At 42.8% G+C, this 27,188-nt stretch overlaps 1 protein-coding gene across 7 annotated transcripts in view; it reads left to right on the top strand.

The window, feature by feature from the left end:
• Positions 1-26,681, top strand: part of ZNF410 (zinc finger protein 410) — a 43,005-nt gene extending 16,324 nt beyond the window's left edge. For 4 of the 7 annotated variants that reach the window (XM_023183622.3, XM_023183614.3, XM_023183589.3 and 1 more), the window contains 6 exons: positions 664-845; positions 5,063-5,152; positions 17,698-17,823; positions 18,783-18,923; positions 20,100-20,227; positions 25,909-26,681. In XM_023183622.3, the coding sequence (XP_023039390.1) occupies positions 664-845; positions 5,063-5,152; positions 17,698-17,823; positions 18,783-18,923; positions 20,100-20,227; positions 25,909-25,947 (706 nt within the window). In that variant the 3' untranslated portion in view covers positions 25,948-26,681. Of the gene's footprint in view, positions 1-663; positions 846-5,062; positions 5,153-17,697; positions 17,824-18,782; positions 18,924-20,099; positions 20,232-25,908 lie in introns of those variants that run through there. The other 3 variants (XM_023183638.3, XM_023183607.3, XM_023183630.3) reach the window with 3 other exon arrangements.
• Positions 26,682-27,188: the final 507 nt, after the last annotated feature.

Raw genomic sequence — 27,188 nt, 5'->3', positions numbered from 1 at the left:
ACTGCAGTCTCAAACTCCTGTGCTCAAGTCATCTTCCTACCTCAGCCTCAGTTGGGATTACAGACTTGCACCACCACACCTGGCTAATTAAAAAAAAATTTTTTTTGAGACAAGGTCTCGCTATGTTGCCCAAGCTGTGCTCAAGTAATCTTCCTGCCTCAGCCTCCAGAGTAGCTGGGATTACAGGCTGTGAGCCACCACCCAGCTGTAGTTTTAACGAAGTCTTCAGTTGATTTTTTTTTTTTTTTTTTTTTTTGAGACGGCGTCTCGCTCTGTCGCCCAGGCTGGAGTGCAGTGGCGCGATCTCGGCTCACTACAAGCTCCACCTCCCGGGTTCACGCCATTCTTCTGCCTCAGCCTCCCGAGTAGCTGGGACTACAGGCGCCCACCATCTCGCCCGGCTAGTTTTTTGTATTTTTAGTAGAGACGGGGTTTCACCACGTAGACCAGGATGGTCTCTATCTCCTGACCTCGTGATCCACCCGTCTCGGCCTCCCAAAGTGCTGGGATTACAGGCTTGAGCCACCGCGCCCGGCCCAGTTGATTCTGATATATCCAGTTTTTGGACTTACTGTTTGCCTTGAGAGTCAATAGGGGCTTTGACTTGTCATCTCTAGCAAAGAGTATTTTCAGATATTTTTGCTTATGTGATTATTTTTGCAGAAATGACCGCTCCTTCATCTGTCCTGCAGAAGGTTGTGGGAAAAGCTTCTATGTGCTGCAGAGGCTGAAGGTGCACATGAGGACCCACAATGGAGAGAAGCCCTTTATGTGCCATGAGTCTGGCTGTGGTAAGCAGTTTACTACAGCTGGAAACCTGAAGAACCACCGGCGCATTCACACAGGTATGTGTAGCACCAACATTCCTTTGGGCAGTCTACTCCTTGGCTCTGCATGTTTGCCTATCCTTAGGAAAAACTCAAGTGGGAATAGAAATGAAGGTCTGGGGTTGTTGCTAGAACTCTGAAGATGGGATTTCTTTTTCAAATGACTTGTGGCACTTATAATAATATTTATTGTATTTTTACCTGTGTGTTTAGAGTGGACGATGTTGATTTCTGTCTCCAGGAGCCTAACCTGTAGGGAGAGTTGTAAGACCTTCTCAGCCAATAATGATGTGGGGAGATCTGGACAAAATCAGTCTGTGTTCAAATCTTTCTGAACACTGCGCAGTTAAGATTTTGGGCAGTAACATTTATTGAGTCACACAAATCATGCAGAACCTGTTCTAGGCACTAAATGGGGCAGGGTGGGAAAAAATACAAAAGATAAGATATAATCCCCGACTTTCTCGTTAGAGCCTCACAACATGAGAAACAGAATAGAGAAGTTAATTATTCTGGGTCACACAGCATGTTAATATCACAGGAACAAAATAAAGATTCCTTGACTCATAGTCTAAGAGTCTAAGGGTGATTTTCCAATCCACTTGGTCTAGCGTGTTCTAGTCTCTAGCCAAAGTGTAATCACTGAACCCAGACCACTCTTAAAATGTGTAACTATTCTTCCCCACTTTCGTTGACTCTTCTTGATTCTTGCATTGGTAAAATGACAGCAGGTAAAATTAAAAGGCGAATATATATATGGCATATATAATAAAAACATAAGGCATATGTAAAATATAAAAATAAAAGGCATATATATATATACTTTTTTTTGTTTGTTTTATGTTTGTTGGTTTGTTTGAGACGGAGTCTTGCTGTGTCGCCAGGCTAGAGTGCAGTGGTGAGATCTCGGCTCACTGCAAGCTCCGCCTTCTAGGTTCACGCCATCCTCCTGCCTCAGCCTCCCCAGTAGCTGGGACTACAGACACCCGCCACCACGCCCAGCTAATTTTGTGTGTGTGTGTGTGTGTGTGTGTGTGTGTTTAGTAGAGACGGAGTTTCACCATATTAGGTAGGATGGTCTCGATCTCCTGACCTTGTGATCTGCCCATCTCAGCCTCTCAAAGTGCTGGGATTACAGGCGTGAGCCACTGCGCCCAGCCTATACTGTTTTTTAAAATTAGTCAAATGCAGTAGTGAGAAGAGGGGAAAAAGTAAAACAAGGCACTTGATCTATAACTGAACATCAGTTGAGATAACTCACTACCTTCGGACCAGCCCTTTGTTGTAGCATTTGATAACACTGAACATCTTCTTAAAAAGCTTTCTTTTTTTCTTATTTATTTATTTTTGAGACAGTGTCTCACTCTGTCACCCAGGCTGGAGTGCAGTGATGTGATCTCAGCTCACTGCAACCTCTGCCTCTTGCGTTCAAGCTTTTCTCGTGCCTCAGCCTCCCAGTAGCTGGGATTACAGGTGTGCACTACCATGCCCAGACAATTGTATTTCTAGTAGAGACCGGATTTTGCCATGTTGGCCAGGCTGTTCTCGAGCTCCTGACCTCAAGTGATCTGCTGACCTTGCCCTTCCAATGTGCTGAGATTACATATGTGAACCACCACATAAAGTAAAAGCCTTAAAATGCTTTTACTTCAAAATATGGCCTGATTTTCCCGTTTTTTTTGTTTTTTTGTTTTTCTCTTTCTAATTCTTTCTGACTTTTATCTCTGTTAATCTCTGAATTTTTCACCAGTTTCAGAATTTCTCGTTCCTTCTCTTTTACTCAGTGCACTCTCTTGTCATAATCTCAGACCTCAATTTAATTATTTCTCCCTAGATGCCTCACAGATCTGAATCTCAATAATAATTAATAATAATAAAAGTTAGCATTTGTTGAGGCACTTTAATATGTACCAACCATATATATATTATCTTATTTGATCTTTAAGGTAACTTTATGCCTTAGATACTGTACTTATTGATAAAGGAACAGAAGGTTAGAGAGAGAAGTAACTTGCCCAATATCATGCAGGTAGGAAATGGCAGAGCTGGAATTTGAATTCTGATATGATCCCAAAGCTCTTCCAAGGATTTATATTTAAATGCTGACAACTCAGTTTATCTCAAATGTCAAAACTGACCTCAAATCTTTATTAGTAGTATTGATAGTAATTAAAGCTGCAGTTCAGGTCGGGCGCAGTGGCTCACACCTGTAATCCCAGCGCTTTGGGAGACTGAGGCGAGCAGATCACTTGAGGGCAGGAGTTCGAGACCAGCCTGGTCAACACAGTGAAACCCCCATCTCTACTAAAAATACAGTTAGCCAGGCATGGTGATGGGTGCCTGTAAACCCAGTTACTCAGGAGGCTGAGGCAGGAGAATTGCTTGAACCCGGGAGTTAGAGGTTGCAGTGAGCCAAGATCGTGCTACTACACTCCAGCCTGGGAGACAGAGCAAGACTCCATCTCAAAAGAACAATTTTGACTGGGTACAGTGGCTTATGCCTGTAATCCCAGCACTTTGGGAGGCCGAGGTGAGTGGATCATCTGAGGTCAGGAGTTCCAGACCAGCCTGAGCAACATGGTGAAATCCCATCTCTACTAAAAATACAAAAATTAGCTGGGGCATGGTGGCACATGCCTGTAATCCCAGCTACTAGGGAGGCTGAGGCAGGAGAATCGCTTGAACCCAGGAGGCAGAGGATGCAGTGAGTGGAGATCGTGTACTCCATTGTACTCCAGACTGGGCAACAAGAGCAAAACTCTGTCTCAAAAAAAAAAGTAAATAGAGCTGCTAATTCAGTGACTTACTATGAGGGCTTACTATGTGCCAGGCACCATGCTGAATATTTACCTGGTATTATCTCATTTAATCCTCAAAACACTTTTGAAATTGTATTATCTCCATATTATAGATGAAAAGCTGATTTTTAAAGAGATTAAACACCTTCCCCATACAAATAAGTGGTGGTGCCAGGATTTGAAGTCAGAATTGGATTAACAGACCCCAAAGGCCATGTTTTTCACCATTTTGCTGCATTGTCTTTTAAACCTGTTCCTTCTCCTGTGTCCCTTATCCCAGTGAAATAACCATCCTCTCAAGTTTCCAAATAGGTATATCCCCTAACCAGCTTGATGCAGATATTTCATGCCATTACATTCTTATGTAGAATCTTTTTCTAAATCCTTTTTGTATTTTTAGTTCTTTAGTTACTGCCTTCTTTTGAAACATTTGACCTTGTAATTACTAAAATGTTCTGTTTTCTTGACATCTGTTCTGTTACATGTATTAATATATTGTTCATTCTTTCAATAACTTTTGAGTACCTAGCATTCTGGGGTAGGGATGAGTATACAAATAAAGCATGGAAAAAAGCTACCGCTGGAGAATCGCAAACATTGAACTGTGTGGTACAGTCTAAAAGAATAGTATAATCTAGCAGTGCTGTTCCCTTCTAGAAAGCTCAGCTCCCGTATTGTCACTGTGCCAGCCTTACTTGCCATTTTCTGAACTTCCCCTGGGCACTCTCGGTTTCAAGGCTCTGCTCACACTATTCCTTGTGCCTGAAATTTCCTTCCATCCTTGTCATCTTTTAGATTAACTCAAATTCAGCTGCTTAAAAAATTACTGCAAGGGAGCACTTTTTTTTCTTTTATGAATTCATTTGTCTGTCTCACACTGGTCTGTGAACTTTAGAGGATAGAGACTGCATCTTTTTTGTTTTGATTTTTTTTTCTTTTTTGAGACAGGGTCTCACTGTCTCTCTGTAGCACAGGCTTGAGCCCAGGAATTTGAGATCAGCCTGGGAAACATAGTGAGACTTCATCTCCAAAAAAATTGTACTTTTAGATGGATCTAGAAACTGAATCATAAAGAAAATTGATATTAGGTAAAAATCCTGACCGCATATACAGTATTAATCTTGATATCCTCAGAGGGTGGGAATCACTGAAGAAGGTAGGTTAATGCAACTCTCTAGCTCTTGGGCCAGGAGGGAGAAGGAAGTATAGGCTTAGAGGCAGCCATTCCAAGGAAAAGGGCAAGGCTGTCAGTGGGATGTATACTAAAAGATCATTGAGAGGCAACACTTGCTAGGTAGCCCAGTTAAAATTATAACATGAATTAAATAAATCAGAGTAGGTAAGTCATTCGACTCTGAATAAAGTTGGTGGGAAAAGAGAGTAACAGGTAATCAGTTCATCAGAAGACTGAATCTTTATTTCATTTTCTGTCTCTAGGAGAGAAACCTTTCCTTTGTGAAGCCCAAGGATGTGGTCGTTCCTTTGCCGAGTATTCTAGCCTCCGAAAACATCTGGTGGTTCACTCAGGTATCAGAACCTTTGCCATTCATAGATTTTAGGAAAAGTAGACAAAAGAATAAAAGGGTTGTAGGGGTGATATAAAGACATCTAAAAAGAAACAAACTGTTCACTAAAAAGATAGAAAGCTTCTCATCATCGTGACAGAATCAGAAATCTAGGCCCTTAATTCTTATAATCAAAGAGGGGAAACATCTAATTATTATTTTCAGCTGTGTTTCTAATACAGCCTTTTTTTGAACAGCAAATTTGTTTGGCACTCTGCTGGGTGCTTTATAAGTTATATGAAACGTGGACGCTCCTCTTCAGGAACTGACGTTTTTATCCTTGGGGAGGATTTCATATCAGAAGAAAGTAAAAAAAATTGATATAAGTTGTAGCAGCACCAGTAATAGTACTGCCTTCTGAGCAGGTGTTAGTGATCCTGCTTGAGTCACCATTTTGGCAGAAACTGTGCCTTTGGCAAATAGAACCACAAACCTTATCATTGCAGATGTGGAGAAGAGAGGAGTAAGATTTAGCGACCCATTTTCTGTTTGGAGCCTTAAATTAATTCCCTACAATTCTGTCAGTTTGCTCACTCTGCAGCTATATCTCATCTTCTCAACCAGAAGTCAGGTACAGCCCAGGGAAAAACCTGTATCTTGTTAGAAGGACTTTTTTTCCTGTAGGACATGGTGATTTACTTGGAAAACAAGATGGGGAAGGTAGTTTAAGAAGGGCCTAGAATGTCAGAAAGGAGAGTTTGTGGAGCCTACTGGAAGTACAACCTGATGAAAACTTGGCTTACTGAAGGTTAATCTGGCAGTGATGCAGAAGCTAAACTAAGGAAGAGATGAGAAGACTTTTTTTCAGTCTGGTCAAGAAGTCTGCTCCAGTGTAGTGGCAGGGAGCATGGAAAGAGACCCAGTGAAAGAATCTGTTCAACTCCACAAATGATTGGCTATAAAGTGATACAGAAATGGAGGCAGCAGGTGAGGATTATTGATTCAAGAAGCATGGTAGTGGCCGGGTATGGTGGCTCATGCCTGTAATTCCAGCACTTTGGGAGGCTGAGGCGGGTGGATCACTTGAGGTTAGGAGTTTGAGACCAGCCTGGCCAACATGGTGAAATCCTGCTGAGATCAGCCTACTAAAAAAAATACAAAATTATCTGGGCGTGGCAGCACATGCCTGTAATCCCAGTTACTTGGGAGGCTGAGGCAGGAGAATTGCTTGAGCCTGGGAGGCGGAGGTTGCAGTGAGCCGAGATTGTGCCATTACACTCCAGCCTGGGCAACAAGAGTGAAACTCGTCTCAAAAAAAAAAAAAAAAAACAACCATGGTAGTTTCAGGAGGTTGAAGCTGCAGTGAGTTGTGATTGTGCCACCACACTCCAGCCTGGATGACCGGGGGAGACCTTGTCTCAAAAAAAATAAAAGTGGTAGTGAAGATAAGGAGGGAAAGGGGGCTTTCCAGTTGTCAGGGTGACTCACATATTTATGAGGTGTTAAAAAGTGTTGGATGATGAGTGCTAGAGGGGGTCTGTAGACTAGCCTTGTAAGTTCGTTGGAAGTGAGAAAAAAAAAAAAAAAAAATTCCTGGCGTACAACAGCTGTTTAGAATTTGTTGATTGAGTGAACCAATTGGAATGAATAAAAGGATCTTATAAGTAACAGTGAGTGAGGAGATAGCTGAGAGTAAGTAGCATAACTTTTTTTAGTAGGTGTTCAGATTTTATTACTTTTTTCTGCTGCTGCTCAACAATTTAAAAGCTGGACACTGGAGAAAATAGGTGATGGAGGTTAATCAGAACAGAGGCTTGCTGAGTAAGAGATGAACTCAAGAAGGAGAGGGATTCTAGAATGGAATCAGGTCGTTGTTGAATGACGGGCCATGGGAAACAAGGGGAAGCCAGAACATGACAAGTGGAAAGGAGGAACTGGAAGTTACTTATGAGGAAAAGCAAGCTACTGCAGCAGGAGCAAGGAAGTTGGAGATTACAATCAGGAATGTACATTTCAGAGTTGAGATATTAGGAGTGGAGCAGTGTTTTAATATGATGACAGGTTCTAAGCAGCAGTGGCAAACTGGTATCCTGTAGGCTAGATGTGGACTTCAGATGTGTTTTGCTTGGATTGTAGAGCATTTTTATTTTACTTTACTGTGTCAGATTATGTGAAAGATTCACCAAAGTAGAGAAGTTTTTTTTTTTTACATAGCAACAGTGGTGTTATACCTATCAAAATTAATAATTCCTTGGTTTTATCTTATAACCAATGTTCAGTTTTTTCTACTTGTTTTGAAAATTTCTTTTAAAGTTGGTTTGTTTAAATCAGGATCCTGCGGCCGGGCGCGGTGGCTCAAGCCTGTAATCCCAGCACTTTGGGAGGCCGAGACGGGCGGATCACGAGGTCAGGAGATCGAGACCATCCTGGCTAACACGGTGAAACCCTGTCTCTACTAAAAAAAATACAAAAAACTAGCTGGGCGAGGTGGCGGGCGCCTGTAGTCCCAGCTACTCGGGAGGCTGAGGCAGGAGAATGGCGTGAACCCGGGAGGCGGAGCTTGCAGTGAGCTGAGATCCGGCCACAGTACTCCTGCCCGGGCGACAGAGCGAGATTCCACCTCAACAAAAAAAAAAAAAATAAATAAATCAGGATCCAACAAGATCCAATATTATACTAGGTTATTAAGTTTTTAAAACTTTAGATATTTCTACATGGAGTTTTTGTTGTTGATTTCTACATGGAGTTTTTGTTGTTGTTGTTTTTTTTTTTTTTTTTTTTTTTAGTGTTGTTGCAAAACAGAGTCAGTTGAGTCCTATAGAATACCCCACATTCTGGATGTGTTGGTTTGCTTCCATTTATGTCATTTAACTTGTTTCCCTACATTTCCTATAAATGTAAGTCAGCTCTAAAAGCTTCAAAGTTTGGAAGTTTTGGGCAAGAATATGTGAGAGATGGTTCTGTGTGCTTCATTTTGTGTCACATCAGGAAGCTCACAGTGCTTGGTTGTCAGAATTGATCCATGGGTTCAGCTGGCCTAATCCCTGTATTGTAAAGTTCCCTATGAACCTTTCACTTTCTCTTTTTTTTTTTTTTTGAGACAGTTATTACTCTGTTGTCCAGGCGAGAGTGCAGTGGCATGATCTTGGCTCACTGCAGCCTCCACCTTCTGAGTTCAAGCAGTTCTGCTGTCTCAGCCACTCGAGTAGCTGGTATTACAGGCGCATGCCACTACGCCCCACTAGTTTTTATATTTTTACTAGAGATAGGGTTTCACCATGTGGCCAGGCTGGTCTTGAACTCCTGACCTCAAGTGTTCTGCCTTCCTTGGCCTCCCAAAGTACTGGGATTAACAGGCATGTGCCACTGCACCCAGCCAACCTTTCACCTTTGATTTCATTCCTAAATGATGCCCGAATCCCTTATTTCATTAAGGATTGTAAAATGGTGGTTTTTCTTATTCATTTACTCTTTTCACATTAGTTGGAATTCTTCTGTACTGTGGGACTCTGTAGTTGGACTCTTTTCCACTAATATCAAGTAGGGCTATTTGATCATTTGCATAGCCAAGGCAGGATCAATGTGTAATTCTTTTAATTGTGAATTTTGAGAGTCAGGAATTGATGCTCTAGTTACTTCTAGTATTTGATGTTTGATGCTATTTCAAATGAAATGTTTCCTTGATTTTATTTTTGAGTTGTTCATTGCTAGTATGTAGAAATATAATTGAATTTTGTACATTGATCTTGCAACCTTGGTAAGTGCTTGAGTTTTAGTAGTTTCTTTTTTTTTTTCCTTCCAGCTTTTTAGTTCAGGGGTACATGTGCAGGATGTGCAGGTTTGTTACATAGGTAAAGGTGTCTTTTACCATGGTGGTTTGCTGCGCAGATCATCCCGTCACCTAGATATTAAGCCCAGCGTCTATTAGCTATTCTTCCTGATGCTCTCCCCCTCCTCCTACACCCCATTTTTTTCTTTTCTGTTTATTTTTTTAGAGACAATGTCTCACTCTATTGCTCAGGCTAGAGTGCAGTGGCACCATCATAACCCACCGAAGCCTTTGAACTCCTGGGAACAAGTGATCTTCCCACCTCAGCCTCCCCAGTAGCTGGGACTGAGGCAGAAATTTAAAAATAAATATGCATTCATTCACTCCAAGAAAAGTAACAGGCAAGGCAAAGGTTAAAAAGAAAAGAACAAGTTTTCCTCTGCCTAGCAAGCTCACTTCAAGGACAGTTAAAAGGTAACGCTGTTTGAGAAGCCAATGCCAAAAGCTTGACTCCAGACACCCCCTCTTCCAGAGCAAGGTTGAAGGAAAAAAAAAGAGAAAGACAAATTCCTTTACTGTTTATCATTTCCCTGGCTTCTTAAGCATAACTATGTTTTTCAAATGTCTGTATTTAGCCAGTTCTTATTTTTCTTTCAATGCAGTTACAAGGCCACCAGCTATGCAAGGCCACAAGTTATGCTATGCTATAGATTATGTGACCTGTCATGATTAACTGCTTTTGTTTTACTTTTGTAAGTCTGTTTATAAAAACCCCACTCCGTCTTTGTTTAATGCTCAGCTTTTTGGATGTGAGCTGGTGCGTACATAAAATAAACAATCCTCCTGTTCTCCATATCAGCCTCTCCAGTCCTTAATTTCCCACAACGGGACTACAGGCTCACACACCACATCTAGCTAATTTCTATTTTTTTTGTAGAAATGGAGTCTTTTTGTGTTGCCTGGGCTGGTCCTGAACTCCTGGCCTCAAGTGATATTCCCACCTTGGCCTCCCAAAGTGTTGGGATTACAGGCATGAGCCACCACACCTGGCTGAGTTTTAGTAGTTTTTAAAAAACAGATTTTTTATTGTTTTCTACATAAAAGATATGTCATCTGAGATTAAAGATAGTTTTGCTTCTCCTTTCCAATTTAGGTGCCTTTAATTTCCTTTTCTTTTTTTTCTCTTTTTTCTTTTTTTGAGACATGGTCTCCCTCTGTTGCTCAGGTTGGAGTGCAGTGGCATGATCATGGCTCACTGCAGCCTCGACCTCCTGGGCTCGGGCAGTTCTTCCACATCAGCCTCCCGAGGCTGAGACTACAGGCGCATGCCCAGCTTTTTTTTTTTTTTTTTTTTTTTGAGTCTCACTTTGTTGCCCAGTCTGGAGTACAGTGGCACAGTCTCAGCTCACTGCAATCTCCACCTCCCAGGTTCAAGTGATTCTTCTGCCTCAGCCTCCCGAGTACTGGGATTACAGGCATGCACCACCACGCCCAGCTAATTTTTGTATTTTTGGTAGAGACAGGTTTTCACCATGTTGACCAGGCTAGTCTGGAACTCCTGACCTCAAGTCATCTGCCCACCTTGGCCTACCAAAGTGGTGGGATTATAGGCATGAGCCACCATTCCTGGCCCCCAGCTAGTTTTTTTTTTTTGAGACGGAGTCTTGCTCCGTCACCCAGGCTGGAGTGCAGTAGCCGGATCTCAGCTCACTGCAAGCTCTGCCTCCCGGGTTTACACCATTCTCCTGCCTCAGCCTCCCGAGTAGCTGGGACTACAGGCGCCCGCCACCTTGCCCGGCTAGTTTTTTGTATTTTTTAGTAGAGACGAGGTTTCACCGTGTTTGCCAGGATGGTCTCGATCTCCTGACCTCATGATCCGCCTACCTCGGCCTCCCAAAGTGCTGGGATTACAGGCTTGAGCCACTGCGCCTGGCCGCCAGCTAGGTTTTTAAAAATTTTTTACAGAGACAGGGTCTTGCCATGTTGCCCAGGCTGGTTTCACACTCCTGGGCTCGAGGAGTCTTCCTGTCTCAGCCTTCCGATGTTGGGATGACAGGCATGAGCCACTGCACCTGGCCTTAACTTCCCTTTTTTTTTTTTTTTTTTTTGAGACTGAGTCTCGCACTGTTGCCCAGGCTGGAGTGCAATGGTGTAATCTCAGCTTACTGCAGCCTCTGCCTCCTGGGTTCAAGAGAGCCTCTTGCCTCAGCCTCCTGAGAAGCTGGAATTACACACGTGAGCCACCACACCTGGATAATTTTGTATTTTTAGTAGAGACGGGGTTTCAGCATGTTGGCCAGGCTGGTCTTGAACTCCTGACCTCAGGTAATCCACCCATCTTGGCCTCCCAGAGTGCTGAGATTACAGGCGTGAGCCATTGCACCTGGCCTAATTTCTTTTTCTGCCTAGAACCTTCAGTACAATGTTGAATAGAAGTGGTGAGGCCGGGCGCAGTCACTCACACTTGTAATCCCAATGCTTTGGGAGGCTGAGGCAGGCAGATCATCTGAGGTCAGGAATTCGAGACCAGCCTGGCCAACATGGTGAAACCCCGTCTCTACTAAAAATAGAAAATTATCCAGATGTGGTAGCTCATGCCTGTAATCCCAGCTACTCAGGTGGCTGAGGCATGAGAATTGCTTAAACCCAGGAGGCGGAGGTTGCAGTGAGCCAAGATCATACCACTGCACTCTGACCTGGGCGATAGAGCGAGACTCTGTTTCAAAAAAAAAAAGTGGTGAGAGTATGCATCCTTGTCTTTTTCCTAGTCTTAGGGGAAAAGCATTTATTCTTTCATGAATAATTTTTTTTTTTTTTTTAAGACAAAGTCTTACTCTGTTGCCCAGGCTGGAGTGCAGTGGTGTGATCTTGGCTCACTGCAACCTCTGCCTCCTGGGTTCAAGCGATTGTCCTGCCTCAGCCTCCTGAGTAGTGGGGATTATAGGCGCCCGCCACCATGGCTGACTAATTTTTGTTTTTTTTTAGTAGAGGTGGGGTTTCATCATGTTTGTCAGGCTGGTCTCGAACTTCTGATGTGAAATGATCCACCTGCCTCAGCCTCCCAAAGTGCTGGGATTACAGGTGTGAGCCACCGTGCCTGGCCTTTCATGATTAAATTTGATGTTAACTGTAGTTTTTTTTATAGATACCCTTTATCAGATGAAGGAATTTACCTTCTCTTCCTTGTTCGTTGAGAATTTTTATTATGAATGGGTATTGGATCTTGTCAAGCACCTTTGTGTGTCTATTGAGATGATCTTGTTGTTTTTGTACTGTATGCTACTAATGTTACTGCTAACAGTTGATTTTTGGATGTAAAACTAACTTTGTATTTCTAGGGTAAATCCCATGTGGTCAGGGTGTATAGTCCTATTTATATGGTGCTAGACTTGGTTTTGTCATAATTTGTTAAGAATTTTTACAACTGGCTGGATGTGGTGGCTCATGCCTGTAATCTCAGCACTTTGGGAGGCCAAGGCAGGAGGATTGCTTGGGCCTAGGAGTTCTAGACCAGCCTGGGCAGCGTAGGGAGACCTGTCCTCTACAAAAAAATCAATCAGTAAGAGAGAGGGAGGGAGGGAAGGAAGGAAGGATGAGAGGAAGGGAGAGAGAGAGAGGAGGAGGGCAGGAGAGTAGAAAGGAAGGAGGAAAAGGAGTCTGTATGTTCATGAGGGATATTGGTCTGTAATGTTTTCTTGTGATATTTTTAGCTTTTCTATCAGGGTAATTATAGTGGCCTCCCTAGTTCAAGCGATTCTCATGCCACAGTTTTGCGAGTAGCTGGCACTACAGGCATCCACCACGTCTTATTAATTTTTGCACATTTTTTAGTAGAGATGGGGTTTTGCCTTGTTAGGCTGGTCTTGAACTCTTGGCCTCCAGTGATCCACCTGCCTTGGCCTCCCAAAGTGCTGGGATTATAGGCGTGAGCCACCGTGCCTGGCCTGGTTGTTATTTTCGGAGCTTCTCATGCCGTACTTATGCTTTTGACATGACCCATTTGTGTTTTTATAGCCTCTTTGCTTTATAACACAACAACAGTTCCCAGGCTTACCTTAGACTTGGAATCAGCTTTTCCTCCATGGAGTCCTGGTTCCTTATAGTTGAACCACAGTCTGGGTGCCATGTGCCTGTTGCTGTTAGGTTGTCATTGTTGGCAGGGCGCAGTGGTTTATGCCTGTCATCTTGGTACTTTGGGAGGCTGAGGTGAGCAGATCACTTTAGCCCATGAGTTCAAGACCAGCCTGGGCAACACGGTGAAGCCCTGTTTCTACAAAAAAGATACAAAAATTAGCTGGGTGTGGTGGCACGCACCTGTAATCCCAGCTACTTGGGGGGCTGAGGCATGAGGATCGCTTGAACCCAGGAGGTGGAGGCAGCAGTGAGCCAAGATGCACCACTGCACTCCAGCCTGGGAAACCAAGCGAGACTGCATCTCAAAGAAAAAAAAAAGGTTGTTACTGTTTCTAGAACTTTTTAGTGGAAAGAACTAGAGAAGACATATTTTCGAAAATAAAATAATTGGTTCATATTGATAATTCCAATTTAAATTTTCACATTAAACAGTTTTCAGGGGATTTTTTTTGTACTTTTTATTTTTTTCTCTTACACTGAAAATCTTGGTTCCTAACATTAATGCAATGTTGTTTCAAAATGATAATACCAGTATTATCAATTTGTCTACAGAATGAAGTTTAAGACTCTTGGAGCTGTATTTTTCTTAGAATAATACTATGTTTAGGCCGGGCGCGGTGGCTCACGCCTGTAATCCCAGCACTTAGGGAGGCCGAGACGAGCGGATCACGAGGTCAGGAGATCGAGACCATCCTGGCTAACACGGTGAAACCCCGTCTCTACTAAAAAATACAAAAAACTAGCCAGGCGAGGTGGCGGGCACCTGTAGTCCCAGCTACTTGGGAGGCTGAGGCAGGAGAATGGCATGAACCCAGGAGGCGGAGCTTGCAGTGAGCTGAGATCCGGCCACTGCACTCCAGCCTGGGCGACAGAGCGAGACTCCGTCTCAAAAAAAAAAAAAATACTATGTTTAAATACCTTTTAAATCATTGTTTTAATATATCGCCAGCCTGATATATAGATTTGCTTCAGTTTCTTTTTCAAGTCTTTTTAATATGTACAGTCAAAGCTAGATGTATTCAAAAAGCCTTGATTATAGGTGTGTCGCTTTACCATGTACCCTCCCTCCTTCTCTTATAGATATAACCACTTTTTATTTCCTATTTGGTTTACTTTTCCAGTGGTTCTTTTTGCATATACAAGCAAATGCAGGTTATTTTTCGTATTTCCCTCCCTTTTCATCCATACATTTTTAAAGTTGAGATATAGTTCACACACCATAAGATTCATCTCAAAAAAGTGTGCAGTCCAGCCGGGCATGGTGACTCATGCCTGTAATGCCAGCACTTTGGGAGGCTGAGGCGGGTGAATCACCTGAGGTCAGGAGTTCAAAACCAGCCTGGCCAACATGGTGAAATCCTGTCTCTACTAAAAATACAAAAATTAGCTGGGTGTGGTGGTGTGTGCCTGTAATCCCAACTACTCACAAGGCGGAGGCACAAGAATCAACTTGAACCCAGGAGGCGGAGGTTGCAGTGAACCAAGATCATGCCACTGCACTCCAGCCTGGGCGACAGAGTGAGACTCTGTGTAAAATATAAAAAAAAGACAGGTATGCAACTAAGTGATTTGTTATCTGTGGTGTATAGGTTCCAGGACCCCAGCAGATACCAAAATCCACAAATAACCCAAGTCTCTTAACATAAAATGGCATGGTATTTGCATATAACCTACACATATCCTCCCATATGCTTTAAATCATCTCTAGATTACTGATAGTACCTAATACAATGTAAATGCTATGTGAATAGTTATGCTATATTGGTTTTTTATTTGTATTTTTTATTACTATATTGTTATTTTTTATTTATTTATTTTTTTAGATGGAGTCTCGCTCTGTTGCCCAGGCCGGAGTGCAGTGGCCCATGATCTCGGCTCAATGAAACCTCCACCTCCTGGGTTCAAGTGATTCTCCTGCCTCAGCCTCCCAAGTAGCTGGGATTACAGGCATGTGCCTGGCTAATTTTTGTATTTTTAGTAGAGACAGGGTTTCACCATGTTGGCCAGGTCTTGAATTCCTGACCTCAAGTGATCTACCTGCCTTGGCCTCCCAAAGTACTAGGATTACAGGCATGTAACACCACACCTGGCCTGTTATTTTTAATTTTTATTTTTTCTGAATTTTTTTTATCTGCTTGGTTGAATCAATGGATGTGTATGGCCAACTATATATTCATATATTCATAGTTTTACAGTTTTCTCTACTGTCCAACTCCACAACATTTCATCATCCCAAAAAGGATCCCCATATTCAGGAGATGATTAAAAAAAGAAAAAGAATTCCCATTATTAATATCATTGCCCATTTCTCTCTTTCTCCAGCCCCCTGGCAACCATTAATCTGCTTTCTGTCTCTGGATTGATTTGCCTGTTCTGGACATTTCATGACTTTTTCTTTCTTTTTTTGAGACGGAGTCTTGCTGTCTCCCAGGCTGGAGTGCAGTGGTGCGATCTTGGCACACTGCAAGCTCCACCTCCCGGGTTCACGCCATTCTCCTGCGTCAGCTTCCCGAGTAGCTGGGGACTACAGGTGCCTGCCACCATGCCCGGCTAATTTTTTGTATTTTTAGTAGAGATGGGGTGTCACCATGTTAGCCAGGGTGGTCTCGATCTCCTGACCTCGTGATCCCCCGACCTTGGCCTCCCAAAGTGCTGGGATTACAGGAGTGAGCCAGCGTGCCCGGCTTTTTTTTTTTTTTTTTTTTTTGACGGAGTCTCACTCTGTGGCTCAGGCTGGAGTGCAGTGGCATGATCTTGGCTCACTGCAACTTCCACCTCCTGGGTTCCAGCAATTCTCCTGCCTCAACCTCCAAAGCAGCTGGGATTACATGCGTCTGCCACCACGCCTAGCTAATTTTTGTAGAGATGCGGTTTCACCATGTAGGCCGGGCTGGTCTTGATATCCTGACCTCAAGTAATCTGCCTGCCCAGCCTCCCAAAGTGCTGGGATTACATGTGTGAACCACTGCACCTGGCCAAAATAAATTTATTTTAGATTCAGGGGGTACATGTGCAGGTTTGTTACAAGGGTATATTGCATGATGCTGAGATTTGGGCTACTAATGATCCTGTTGACCAAGCAGTGAACATAATACCCAATAGGTAGTTTTTCAGCCCTTGCCTCATAGCTGCTTTTGGAATCCCCAATGTTTATTGTTCCCATCTTTGTGTCCATAAGTACCCAGTGTTTAGCTCCCACTTACAACTGAGAACATGTGGTGTTTGATTTTCTGTTTCTGTGTTAATTTGCTTAGGATAATGGCCTCCAGCTGCATCCATGTTGCTGCAAAGGACATGATTTTATTCTTTTTTATGGCTGCATAGTATTCCATGGTGTGTATGTGCCACATTTTCCTTATCTAATCTACCACTGATGGGCACCTGGGTTGATTCCATATCTTTGTTGTTGTGAATAGTGCTGCAGTGAACATGTGAGGGCAGGTGTCTTTTTAGTAGAGCAGTTTATTTTCCTTTGGGTAGATAGTCAGTAATGGGATTGCTGGTTCAAATGGTGACTCAGTTTTTAGTTTTAAGGTTTGTAATATTCTACCCTGTTTCTATTGTATAGCTTTTTTTTTTTTTTTTTTTTTTTTTTGCTATGCAGGACTATTGCAGTATCTATAGCTTTTTAGTCAGTCTCTGTGATGAATATTTACGTTGTTTCCAGTATTTAGCCATTTAAAATAATGTTGCAGTGATGAATAACCTTGTGCATAGAGTATTTCACATTTTGCCACTATAATTTTGGGACATATTCCTAGAAGTGGGATTCCAAGGTCAAAGGGCAAGTGCATCTACAGTTTTTCTAGATGTGGTCAGATTCCCCCAAAGAGATTTTTTGTATTTTGCATTCCCAGCAAAATACAGTCAGCAATGAAGATTGCTGTACCATGTGTTTATCAATTGTGAATTTGTTTCTAGCATTTAGAAATTGGGAGATTCTACGTAAAAATCCTTATTAAAAAAAAAAAAATCAGAACCTGGCTGTGCTAGGCCTTAATCTACCCATGGCAACAGCTGGCTAGAGCTGAATAATAGCTGCCCCTTTTCTAGGTACTCTCTAGGTTACTACGGTCTCCACTTGGCCATTTTACTTAACTTTTGCTACCTATCAGTCCCCTATAGACATGAGTTTTTGACCTCTGCTTTAAGTATGGTTGTCTGGGTAGGTAGAATGGAGACGGAGAGTCTGGGACTTGAAGACATAGAGGACAATTTAGATTATTATGTTAGAAGAGCCAACAGTGTGAATGTTGACCCTAAAGAGGGTGGCAGGGAATATGACAAGGGGATATTAGGAACCCAGGATTGGAATCCTTGAGGAAAGCGCATGTCCTAGAGGTCCATGGAAGACCATCTGAAAAAGAAGGCCTATTTTTTGTGGTTGCTGTGGTCCTATACCAAAGAGGTTTTGTGAAGGCAGCATTATAGTGAGTCTGGAAAGGACCAGGGGCTGGGAGCAGGGAGTGTGCTAAAGTCCTCCTGGTGTACTCTTCCTGCCTTCCCCCATATACTGAAGTATGAGAGGCTGGGAAGGTGGGGAATGGGAAAAGGAGCTGCTGCTTATGTTTAGTTTAACATTCTCTGGGTTTCTCCATCTAGGTCTTGAGTTCATTCTCTTCCTGTCCTTTTGGCTTCCCTGTTTAACCTGGTCCCTGTTTCAGGAGAGAAGCCTCATCAGTGCCAAGTCTGTGGGAAGACCTTCTCTCAGAGTGGAAGCAGGAATGTGCATATGAGAAAGCATCACTTGCAGCTGGGAGCAGCTGGGAGTCAAGAGCAGGAGCAAACTGGTGAGGAGGGTGGGCAGAGTGGAGGGCTATACCTTCTAGGGTTCAAAGAGCCAAATCACTGTCCTGCCTGGTTATCTGGACATTTTCTGATTCTGTTTTAGGTAGCTAGCCCTGGTCTCATTTGGTGGGCTGATGGTTTCCAAACATAGCTGTACAGTAGAATCATCTGCAACCTTTTAAAATTTATATACTTTTTGTTGCTTGTCCCCCCACCAATAAAACAAAGCAATCTGATAAATGAGATAATTTGCAAGATCCCAGAATCTGTAGTTTCAAAAGTTCCCCTAGTGATTTTGATGGTAACTAGTGCTGATCCATGAACCAGCATTTGAGTAACACAGTGATAAAAGATTTCTGCATGGCAAGAGTTTAAGCTTTTTTATTTTTTTAGACGGAGTCTCGCTCTGTCGCCCACGCTGGAGTGCAGTGGCACCATCTCGACTCACTGCAACTTCTGCCTCCTGGGTTCAAGCAGTTCTCCTGCCTCAGCCTCCTGAGTAGCTGGGATTATAGGCAGGTGCCACCACACCTGTCTGATTTTTGCATTTTTGTAGAGACGGGGTTTCACCATGTTGGCCAGGCTGGAAGCGTATTTTACTTACCAGTCATGACTACCTTTTTGCCCTGTCTGAAATTTGATAACTCTTTTTAATTGTTATTCCTTTGCCATATCTTTCCTTAATTATTCCAAATATTCCTTTCTAAAGATCCACCTATCCTGTTTCATACGCTAATTCTTCAGATGCTGAACACAAGCAAGGATCATTATCTTCTAAGGCTTACTCTTTCCCTTCTAGGTTTATTCTTATTTCTCGAAAGTAGGTGAAATAGGAGGTGGCATCCCATCTATAGGTTAACTTCTAGTAATGAAAGAGAAGGCCAGCTTCCTGTTGAAAGAAAATGAGGACTAGGCACAGCCTTGATTGCTGTATGTCTCTCACAACCTATTCTCTGTGCAGCTGAGTCACTAATGGGCAGTAGTTTGCTTGAAGAGGCTTCAGTACCCAGTAAAAACCTGGTGTCTATGAATTCCCAGCCCAGCCTTGGTGGAGAGTCCTTGAACCTACCAAATACCAATTCTATCCTGGGAGTTGATGATGGTAAGACTTCCAACTCTCCTTTATTTGGGAAAAATGGACTGCAACTAGGGGCTAAGGAACGGGGTGTCTCCACAATGTATGTTTAAATCTCATTTCTTATGAGTAGCTGTGGTATGAGTAGCATTTGTGTTCCTATTCTCTGGGGTGGATTAGTGAATCTGTTTAAAAAAAAATTTTTTTTCATTGAAGATAATATAATAAAAGAATAAAAAGAAAATTCTTAAGAAAAAATTATTCATAATCCTAGCATCCTTAGCCCAACTATTTCTATCTTTCCTATTGCAGTTATGGAAGAACTTAACTTTTAAAACATTTAAACAGAACATAACCAGGTTTTACAGAGGAGATATAAAGCAATTTCTCCATACCTTCAAAAGCCATATCTTCTGGAGAAAAGAAAGGGCTCTCTAGGAAACACTTGCTCCTCTCTGGTATAGAAATTTCACCCAAGTTACACAGGCCAGGCCCTCTTCTCTGAAAAACTTAACAGGTGAGGTCAGCATGCATTTATTCAGTGCCTACTGTGTGCCTGGCACCATGGGAAAGACAAAAGTAGAAGATAGGAACCTTAAAATCCAGTTGAGAACTGAAAGCTTACATATATATGGGAAAGAACATTGAGAGATAAAAGACAGTATATAAGCCAACATTAAATTATGGTACAGCATAAAATAGTCATATAAGCTAGAAAACCCCTAGAAGAAACTTTTAATTTTTTGAGGGCTAAGTGGTATAACCATAAACTATTTCCAGAAGATTTTCATGATGATCCCACTGATGAACACTTAATAACTGTGAGGCCCTGTGTTTTTGTTACTCTCATCATATTCAGTTAGTAAGTGCTATTAGTATCATTGGCGACTGCTTTAAGGGTGGCTTTGGTTCCCTTACCTGCTTGCCTATGAGCTTTTGCCCGTTTCATACATAGTTCTAATTCAGTTAACAGTGCTAATGCCGTATTATTCTAAATTCTGTATTAAGATTTTCTATTCTCTTTTTATAATACTTTCCAAATTTACTGATAATGCTCATGAGACAGGATTAACTTGGAAGAAATAGAGGAATGTGGGAAATAGAGGAATAGAGTTTTAGAGTTGTTAATGAGAGGCTTAATGATCCAGATAGGTATATCTCTGGATTCACTTTTCATTGAAACATTTTTCTGTTGCTTCACAGAGGTGCTTGCTGAAGGATCCCCACGTTCCCTGTCTTCAGTGCCTGATGTGACACATCACTTGGTGACCATGCAGTCAGGGAGGCAATCATATGAAGTTTCTGTCTTAACTGCAGTAAATCCACAAGAGGTAAAGTGGTCTCTTGCCCTTTGTTTCTGTGGCAATTTGTGTGGGGAATGATTGAGAATTTAGGGTACCTGAAAAAGTCTCCAGTTTCCATTTCCTGGAAACTTTGACACGAATATTTTCCTTTAAATTAAGCATGAGTTCAGCTTGAAAGGAGCCTGACGGTTAGGGTCTTAACGAATTGGAGATTGGTCTGTCATAGCTGGGACTCACAGCTTTAAAGTTCTTTTATACATATTCCTCGTTGATGTCTGTTCCTACTATTCTCTGCCACACTATAACATGAAGATACAGCTTTTATTTTATAAAGGCACACAGCAGGCACTGAATAAATGCATGTTGACCTCACCTGTTAAATTATTCAGAGAAGAGGGCCTGGCCTGTGTAAATTGGGTGAAATTTCTGTACCAGAGAGGAGCGAGTATTTCCTAGAGAGTCCTTTCTTTTCTCCGGAAATAACATCCTGGAAAAAGTCCCTCAGCAAAAAAGATAGTAACAAAATCATTAAATGTAATTATTGCTCATTCTGCTATGGTCATATGTCTGGAAGATACCAGGCTTAACCAAATGGGCATATACAAATTTGTTTACTTGCTTGCTAAGTGAGAATCATTATCTAAATCAGTGGTCTCCAACCTTTTTGGCACCAGGGACCGGTTTCGTTTCACCTCAGATCATTAGGCGTTAGATTCTGATAAGGAGTGCGCAACCTAGATCCCTCAGATACACAGTTCACAATAGGGTTTGTGCTTCTATGAGAATCTATTGCTGCTGCTGATGTGACAGGAGAGGTGGAGCTCAGGTGGTAATGCTTGCTCACCTGCTGCTCACCTCCTGCTGTGCGGCCCAGTTCCTAACAGGGCACGGACCAGCATTGGCTTTGACTCAGAAAACAATGCAAACTGGTCAGTCTTTTAGAATCGTGGGATATTTCACTGGTCTTGTGTCATGGGAGTGGATTACTTCATCACGAGCACATTTCATATGCATAAACTTTTGTCAAAAACCTATGTAGCTTGGATCCCTTAGTTTTTATGGTGTTCTTCCACTTCCATCTTTTGTCCTTTTTTTTTTTTTTTTGAGCCAGAGTCTTGCTCCGTTGCCTAGGCTGGAGTGCAGTGATGCGGTCTTGGCTCACTGCAGCCTCCGCCTCCTGGGTTCATGCCATTCTCCTGCCTCAGCCTCCTGAGTAGCTGGGACTACAGGTGCCCGTCACCACACCCGGCTAATTTTTTTGTATTTTTAGTAGAGACGGGTTTCACTGTGTTGGCCAGGATGGTCTCGATCTCTTGACCTCGTGATCTGCCCACCTCAGCCTCCCAAAGTGCTGGAATTACAGGCGTGAGCCACTGTGCCCAGCCTTCTTTCTTTTCATTATAACCTTTATACCACAGTAAGCTATTACATCATTTGAATGATTCTGCATCCTATATTGAATATTCTCCATTATTCTCTAGTATCTTTGGGGGTACCCAGGATTATAGGGTTCTGGGCATATATGTTAATGCTTTTGCCAGGACCTTTCTTTTTATTCATTGTCATGACCCATTTTCTTTGCTTGTATTTAAAGTTTTTGCTCTTGATATCATTGGTTCTTTCCTAAGTCACTTCTGGTAACTGCTTTGGAATGAATCATACATGTCTCACAGAGTCTTCCTCTTTCTTCTCCATTTTTCTTGTCTTCATTTTTCTGTTTTAAAGCTTTTATTATGGAAATTTTCAGAATATAGTGAGAGAGAGACTAGTATGATAAACACACGTCAAAGTTAGGGCTGAGAACAGCAGCTCACACCTATCTCCTAACTTTGACAACCTTTTTTTTTTTTTTTTTTTTTTTTTGAGCTGGAGTCTTACTCTGTTGCCCAGGCTGGAGTGCAGTGGTGCGATCTCAGCTCACTGCACCCTCCGCCTCCAGGTTCAAGCAGTTTTCCTGCCTCAGCCTCCTGAGTAGCTGGGATTACAGGTGCCCACTACCAAGCCCGGCTAATTTTTGTATTTTTATTAGAGACAAGGTTTTACCCTGTTGGCCAGGCTGGTCTTGAACTCCTGATCTCAAGTGATCCACCCGCCTCAGCCTCCCAAAGAGCTGGGATTACAGGTGTGAGCCGCCGTGCTCAGCCCTAACTTTGACAGTTTTAATACTGTATCTGTTAGAGGCATATACTGAAATACATACAGAAGAAATGACATGCCTACAGTTCGCTTTGAAATACTCCATCACAAACAGCAACAACAACAAAAGGAGGAAAGAGATAAAACAAGAACAGTATAATGTTGTGTCTTTGTTTTTTGAGACAGGGTCTCACACTGTCACCCAGGCTGGAGTACAGTGGCACAATCACTGCTCACTGCGCCTTCAACCTCCCAGGCTTAGGTGATCCTCCTCCTTCAGCCTCTCAAGTAGTTGGGACCACAGGCACATGCTACCACACCTGGTTAATTTTTTTTGTATTTTTTGTAGAGATGGGGGTCTTATGATGCCCAGGCTGGTCTTGAACTCCTGGACTCAAGCAATCCACTTGCCTCCGCCTCCCAAAGTGCTGGGATTACAGGCGTGAGTCTTGGAATTGGCTTCAGAGCATCCATGTGTAATAGGTGCTGCCCATTTACAGCCTCAGGGAGACAGCATAACACAGGCTGCCTAAAACACAGAAGACATTCCTCGGTGTGGTGGATCATGCCTATAATCCCAGCACTTTTGGAGGCTAAGGTGGGAAGATCACTTGACGCCAGAAGTTCGAGACAAGCCTGGGCAACAGAGCAAGATCCTGTGTTTATAAAAGGTTTTTAAAAAATTAGCCAGGCATAGTGGTACATACCTGTAGTCCCAGCTACTCCAGAGGCTGAGGCAGGAGGATCAACTTGAGCCCAGGAGTTCGAGGCTGCAGTGAACTATGATTGTGCCACTGCACCCCAGCCTGGGAGAGATCCCATCCCAAAAATCAAACAAAAAAAGGAAGTATGGTCTTCACTCCAGGAGGGCACAAAGGGCCTGCAGGCCCTAAGTACCCAGTTTCATAATGGAAGCCCAAAACACTTAGAAAAATATTAATAACACAAAGGGGAAAGTGCTGTCCTTGATGTAACTGAAAATCCTGCACTGTCACTTTTTCCTCATGGGTTTTTGTATATTTATAAACATACCCTCTGTCTGAGCCTCACTTATTTTATGTTTTCTTCACTTTTACCATTCTCCTCCTCTCATCACAGGCATTTCCATTGCTTATCCCCTCCTTTTCTTTCCTCACTAGCTTGGGTCCTCCAATACCTTCCTTTTTTTTTTTTTCCAAGCTGTGAGGTCCTCAGGGTTCCAGGCTTATTAGTCCTCTTCCTCATCCAAGGTCTAGGTAATAACTTGCCATTTCTCCAGTGAGTGAGGAATGTTGATTCCTTAAGAACTTTCAGGTGCCAGAGAAGGTGAAGGCTATTTGCAACACATGTCCATTTCACCTTTTTGGAGATCACCAAGCACTATAGATCAAAATCTACTGATGAACTTGTAAATATGCTCTAAAAATAAAAATAGCTTATCAAGAATATCAGAGAACAACCAAATCTGTTATCAGAAATTGTCATGAGGGGCTGGGTGCGGTGGCTCATGCTTCTCTGATCCTCGCACTTTGGGAGGCTGAGGTGGGAGGATCAGTTGAGCTTAGGAGTTTGAGACCAGCCTGGGCAACACAGGGATCCCATCTCTACAAAAAATAAAATAAAATTAGCTTAGCTAATTTTAGTCTTAGCTGCTTGGGAGGCTGAGGTGAGAGGATCACTTGGGCCCAGGAGGTTGAGGCTGTAGTGAGCCATGATCATGCCACTGTACTCCAGTCTGGGTGACAGAGCCAAACTCTGTTTAAAAAAAAAGAAAGAAAAGAAATTACCATGGGAAAAATATCAGAAACTACAAGTCACCTCTCTTTGGTTCAGATGGAAAATCTGTTTTTCCTCATCATTGTGCCACATCTGAGAATTAGATGGAGGACTCCTTGCACAGGCCGAACTGGGACCCCCAGGGCTTTGGGCTCTAATACTTACTAAAGGTCATTCTAAATGGGGCTCCATATTGACATTGAGTTCACTTTTTTTTTTGGAGCATGTACCACCATGCTGTATTTTTAAAATTTTCTTGTAGAGACAGGGCCTCACTGTGTTGCCCAAGTGGGTCTCAAATTTCTGGTCTCAAGCAGTTCTTCTGCCTCAGCCTCCAGAAGTCTCGCTGTGTCGCCTGGGCTGGAGTGCAGTGGCTGGATCTCAGCTCACTGCAAGCTCCGCTGCCTTCCGGGTTCACGCCATTCTCTCGCCTCAGCCTCCCAAGTAGCTGGGACTACAGGCGCCCGCCACTTCGCCCGGCTAGTTTTTTGTATTTTTTTTAGTAGAGACGGGGTTTCACCATGTTAGCCAGGATGGTCTCGATTTCCTGACCTTGTGATCCGCCCGTCTCGGCCTCCCAAAGTGCTGGGATTACAGGCTTGAGCCACTGCGCCCGGCCGAGTTCACATTCTTGAACTCAAGAACTTGACTGCATCTTAGATTGCTTTCCAAATACAACAAGGCAAAAATAGAAATTATAAATTCTATAATATTTCTCATAAAGTACCTTTGCTAAGTTTGACTGTAAAGGTCTGGATCTTGGCCTCCATTAAAAACACACTATTCTTAACTTTCCTGCCACACTTACTAGATTTTAGTAAGTTCAGTTTTTGTCCTGAATTTTACTGAATTATTCCCATCTCATTTTTGTTTGTCTGAAAACAGTCTCACTCTGTCACCCAGGCTGGAGTGCAGTGGCATGATCATGGCTCACTGCAGCCTCAACCTCCTGGGCCCAAGTGATCCTCTCACCTCAGCCTCCCAAGTAGCTAGGACTGCAAGCATGTACCACCATGCTGTATTTTTAAAATTTTCTTGTAGAGACAGGGCCTCACTGTGTTGCCCAAGTGGGTCTCAAATTTCTGGTCTCAAGCAGTTCTTCTGCCTCAGCCTCCAGAAGTGCTGGGATTACAGACGTGAGCCACTGCATCCAGCCTCATTTTGTTTTTATATTAATTTGGAAACCAATTTCATTTATTATTTCAAAAGCTCCTTTGAATAGAGCCTTGTGTATAGAGTAGAATGTTAGTGGTAGCTGCCATTGTGCAGGAGTCCCTTAGGCTTATCTTCCTTCATCACAGCAAAGGTATTCTTGTAAGCCCAAGGAACCCCTATATCTTTTATGAGCGGGTTTCAGCCTCTCATATAGTACTTATAAAGGAATAGCTCCTCTTCCTATTTCCTTCTCCTACTTGAGTCTTCAGCCTGTCCTTTGGCTGACATGTATAAGATTTTGGTTCCACCATTTCTGTTTTCCCTGTAAGTTAAGAGATTCCTCTGTCACTGACTGGTGAGTAGATAACTACACAAACAATAGTTTGGCTTATAGACTCAGAATATTGTATTGCCAGAGTTAAAATGCAGCCTCATGACATGGCTAAAGTGCTGTCTCAAGGCCACAGTGACATCTGTCAGTCTGTGCATGTGTTTGCTTTGGAATAGATGCCCTTCATTTACCCCTTCAGTGCACTCTCCATCCTCTACTCTTAATCCTTTTCCTGCAGTGCATTTTCCATCCTCCTCCTTACTTAGTATGAATTATTTTTTTCTGTAATTCAACTGTAACCTATTCTAGATTTGCTTTCCATATTTTACAGTTACTAAACCAAGGAGATTTAACTGAAAGACGGACATGAGCGTGGGTGCTGACTCCTGGAAGAGCAGCTCTATCTGATCTCAAAATGCATAATACTGGGAACAGGATGCCATAGCCCACAACAGAACCAGAATGAATCTCTGAAGGACACGACTCTGCTTTTGCCACTCTTCCTCTTTCCTGGTATAGAAGATGGATGTAGCAGAGCTTCTTTTCTAACTACCATTTGATCCAGACAAGGAATGAAGCAACGACTGTGGGCTGGGAAACTGTACCTACCTCTCTTCCCAATGCAAAATTCTGGGATAGACCAAAAGTGAATTTGATTATGTGTTGGCTGAAGTTCTTCATTCTGACTGTTGAGGGGAGGTTTTCTTTTGAAGAGTTTTCATCCCAGACTCAGCTGTCTTTTCACATGGATGAAATAATTCCTGCTACCAACAACAGAGCTTCACCAGGAAGTTGAGCTTTCAAGATGCCTTGTTGCTTTGAAGAAGGGAGTGATGTCAATTCTCTTGTTACATTCTCCCTTTAGCAACCTGAGTAAGAGACTCTGCCACTGGGCTGCAAAAAAATAAATTACTTGAATCTCCCCTTGGCCCAGGCTGAGGTACTATCTTGTCCTATACACTTCTACTTGGTCACTTTGCTTTCTTCATTAATGGAACATACAGTAGCATGTTGAGGGATTTCATGTTTTTGTTTTTTTAAAGTTAAAACTTACATGATGCAGAGATTCAGGTTTTCCTTTAAATAAACAAAACAGCCCAGTCAGTTCTTTGGCTCTTGTTTTACACAAAATTTGTTTTATTAGAGATTAAGAATTTAGTCTTTCTCTTTAAGATAGTGTACTAATTTACCCTTAGAATTCCATGCAGGTGAAACTGAACCGAGGAGTCTTAGGAAACAACAAGAACATCGTCATTTCTTTTTTTTTTTTTTGAGACAGAGTCTTGCTCTGTCACCCAGGCTGGAGTGCGGTGGCCGGATCTCTGCTCACTGCAAGCTCCGTCTCCCGGGTTTATGCCATTCTCCTGCCTCAGCCTCCCGAGTAGCTGGGACTACAGGCGCCCGCCACCTCGCCCGGCTCGTTTTTTGTATTTTTTTAGTAGAGACGGGGTTTCACCGTGTTAGCCAGGATGGTCTCGATCTCCTGACCTCGTGATCCGCCGTCTTGGCTTCCCAAAGTGCTGGGATTACAGGCTTGAGCCACCGCGCCCGGCCAACATCGTCATTTCTTAAGCCCAGGTGGCAGTTACTGGATTATCACTCTGTCACCAC

The sequence above is a fragment of the Piliocolobus tephrosceles genome, chromosome 6 (assembly GCF_002776525.5).
Source record: "Piliocolobus tephrosceles isolate RC106 chromosome 6, ASM277652v3, whole genome shotgun sequence".
Classification (NCBI taxonomy): Eukaryota; Metazoa; Chordata; class Mammalia; order Primates; family Cercopithecidae; genus Piliocolobus; species Piliocolobus tephrosceles.
This window is presented reverse-complemented; position numbering and strand designations above follow the sequence as displayed.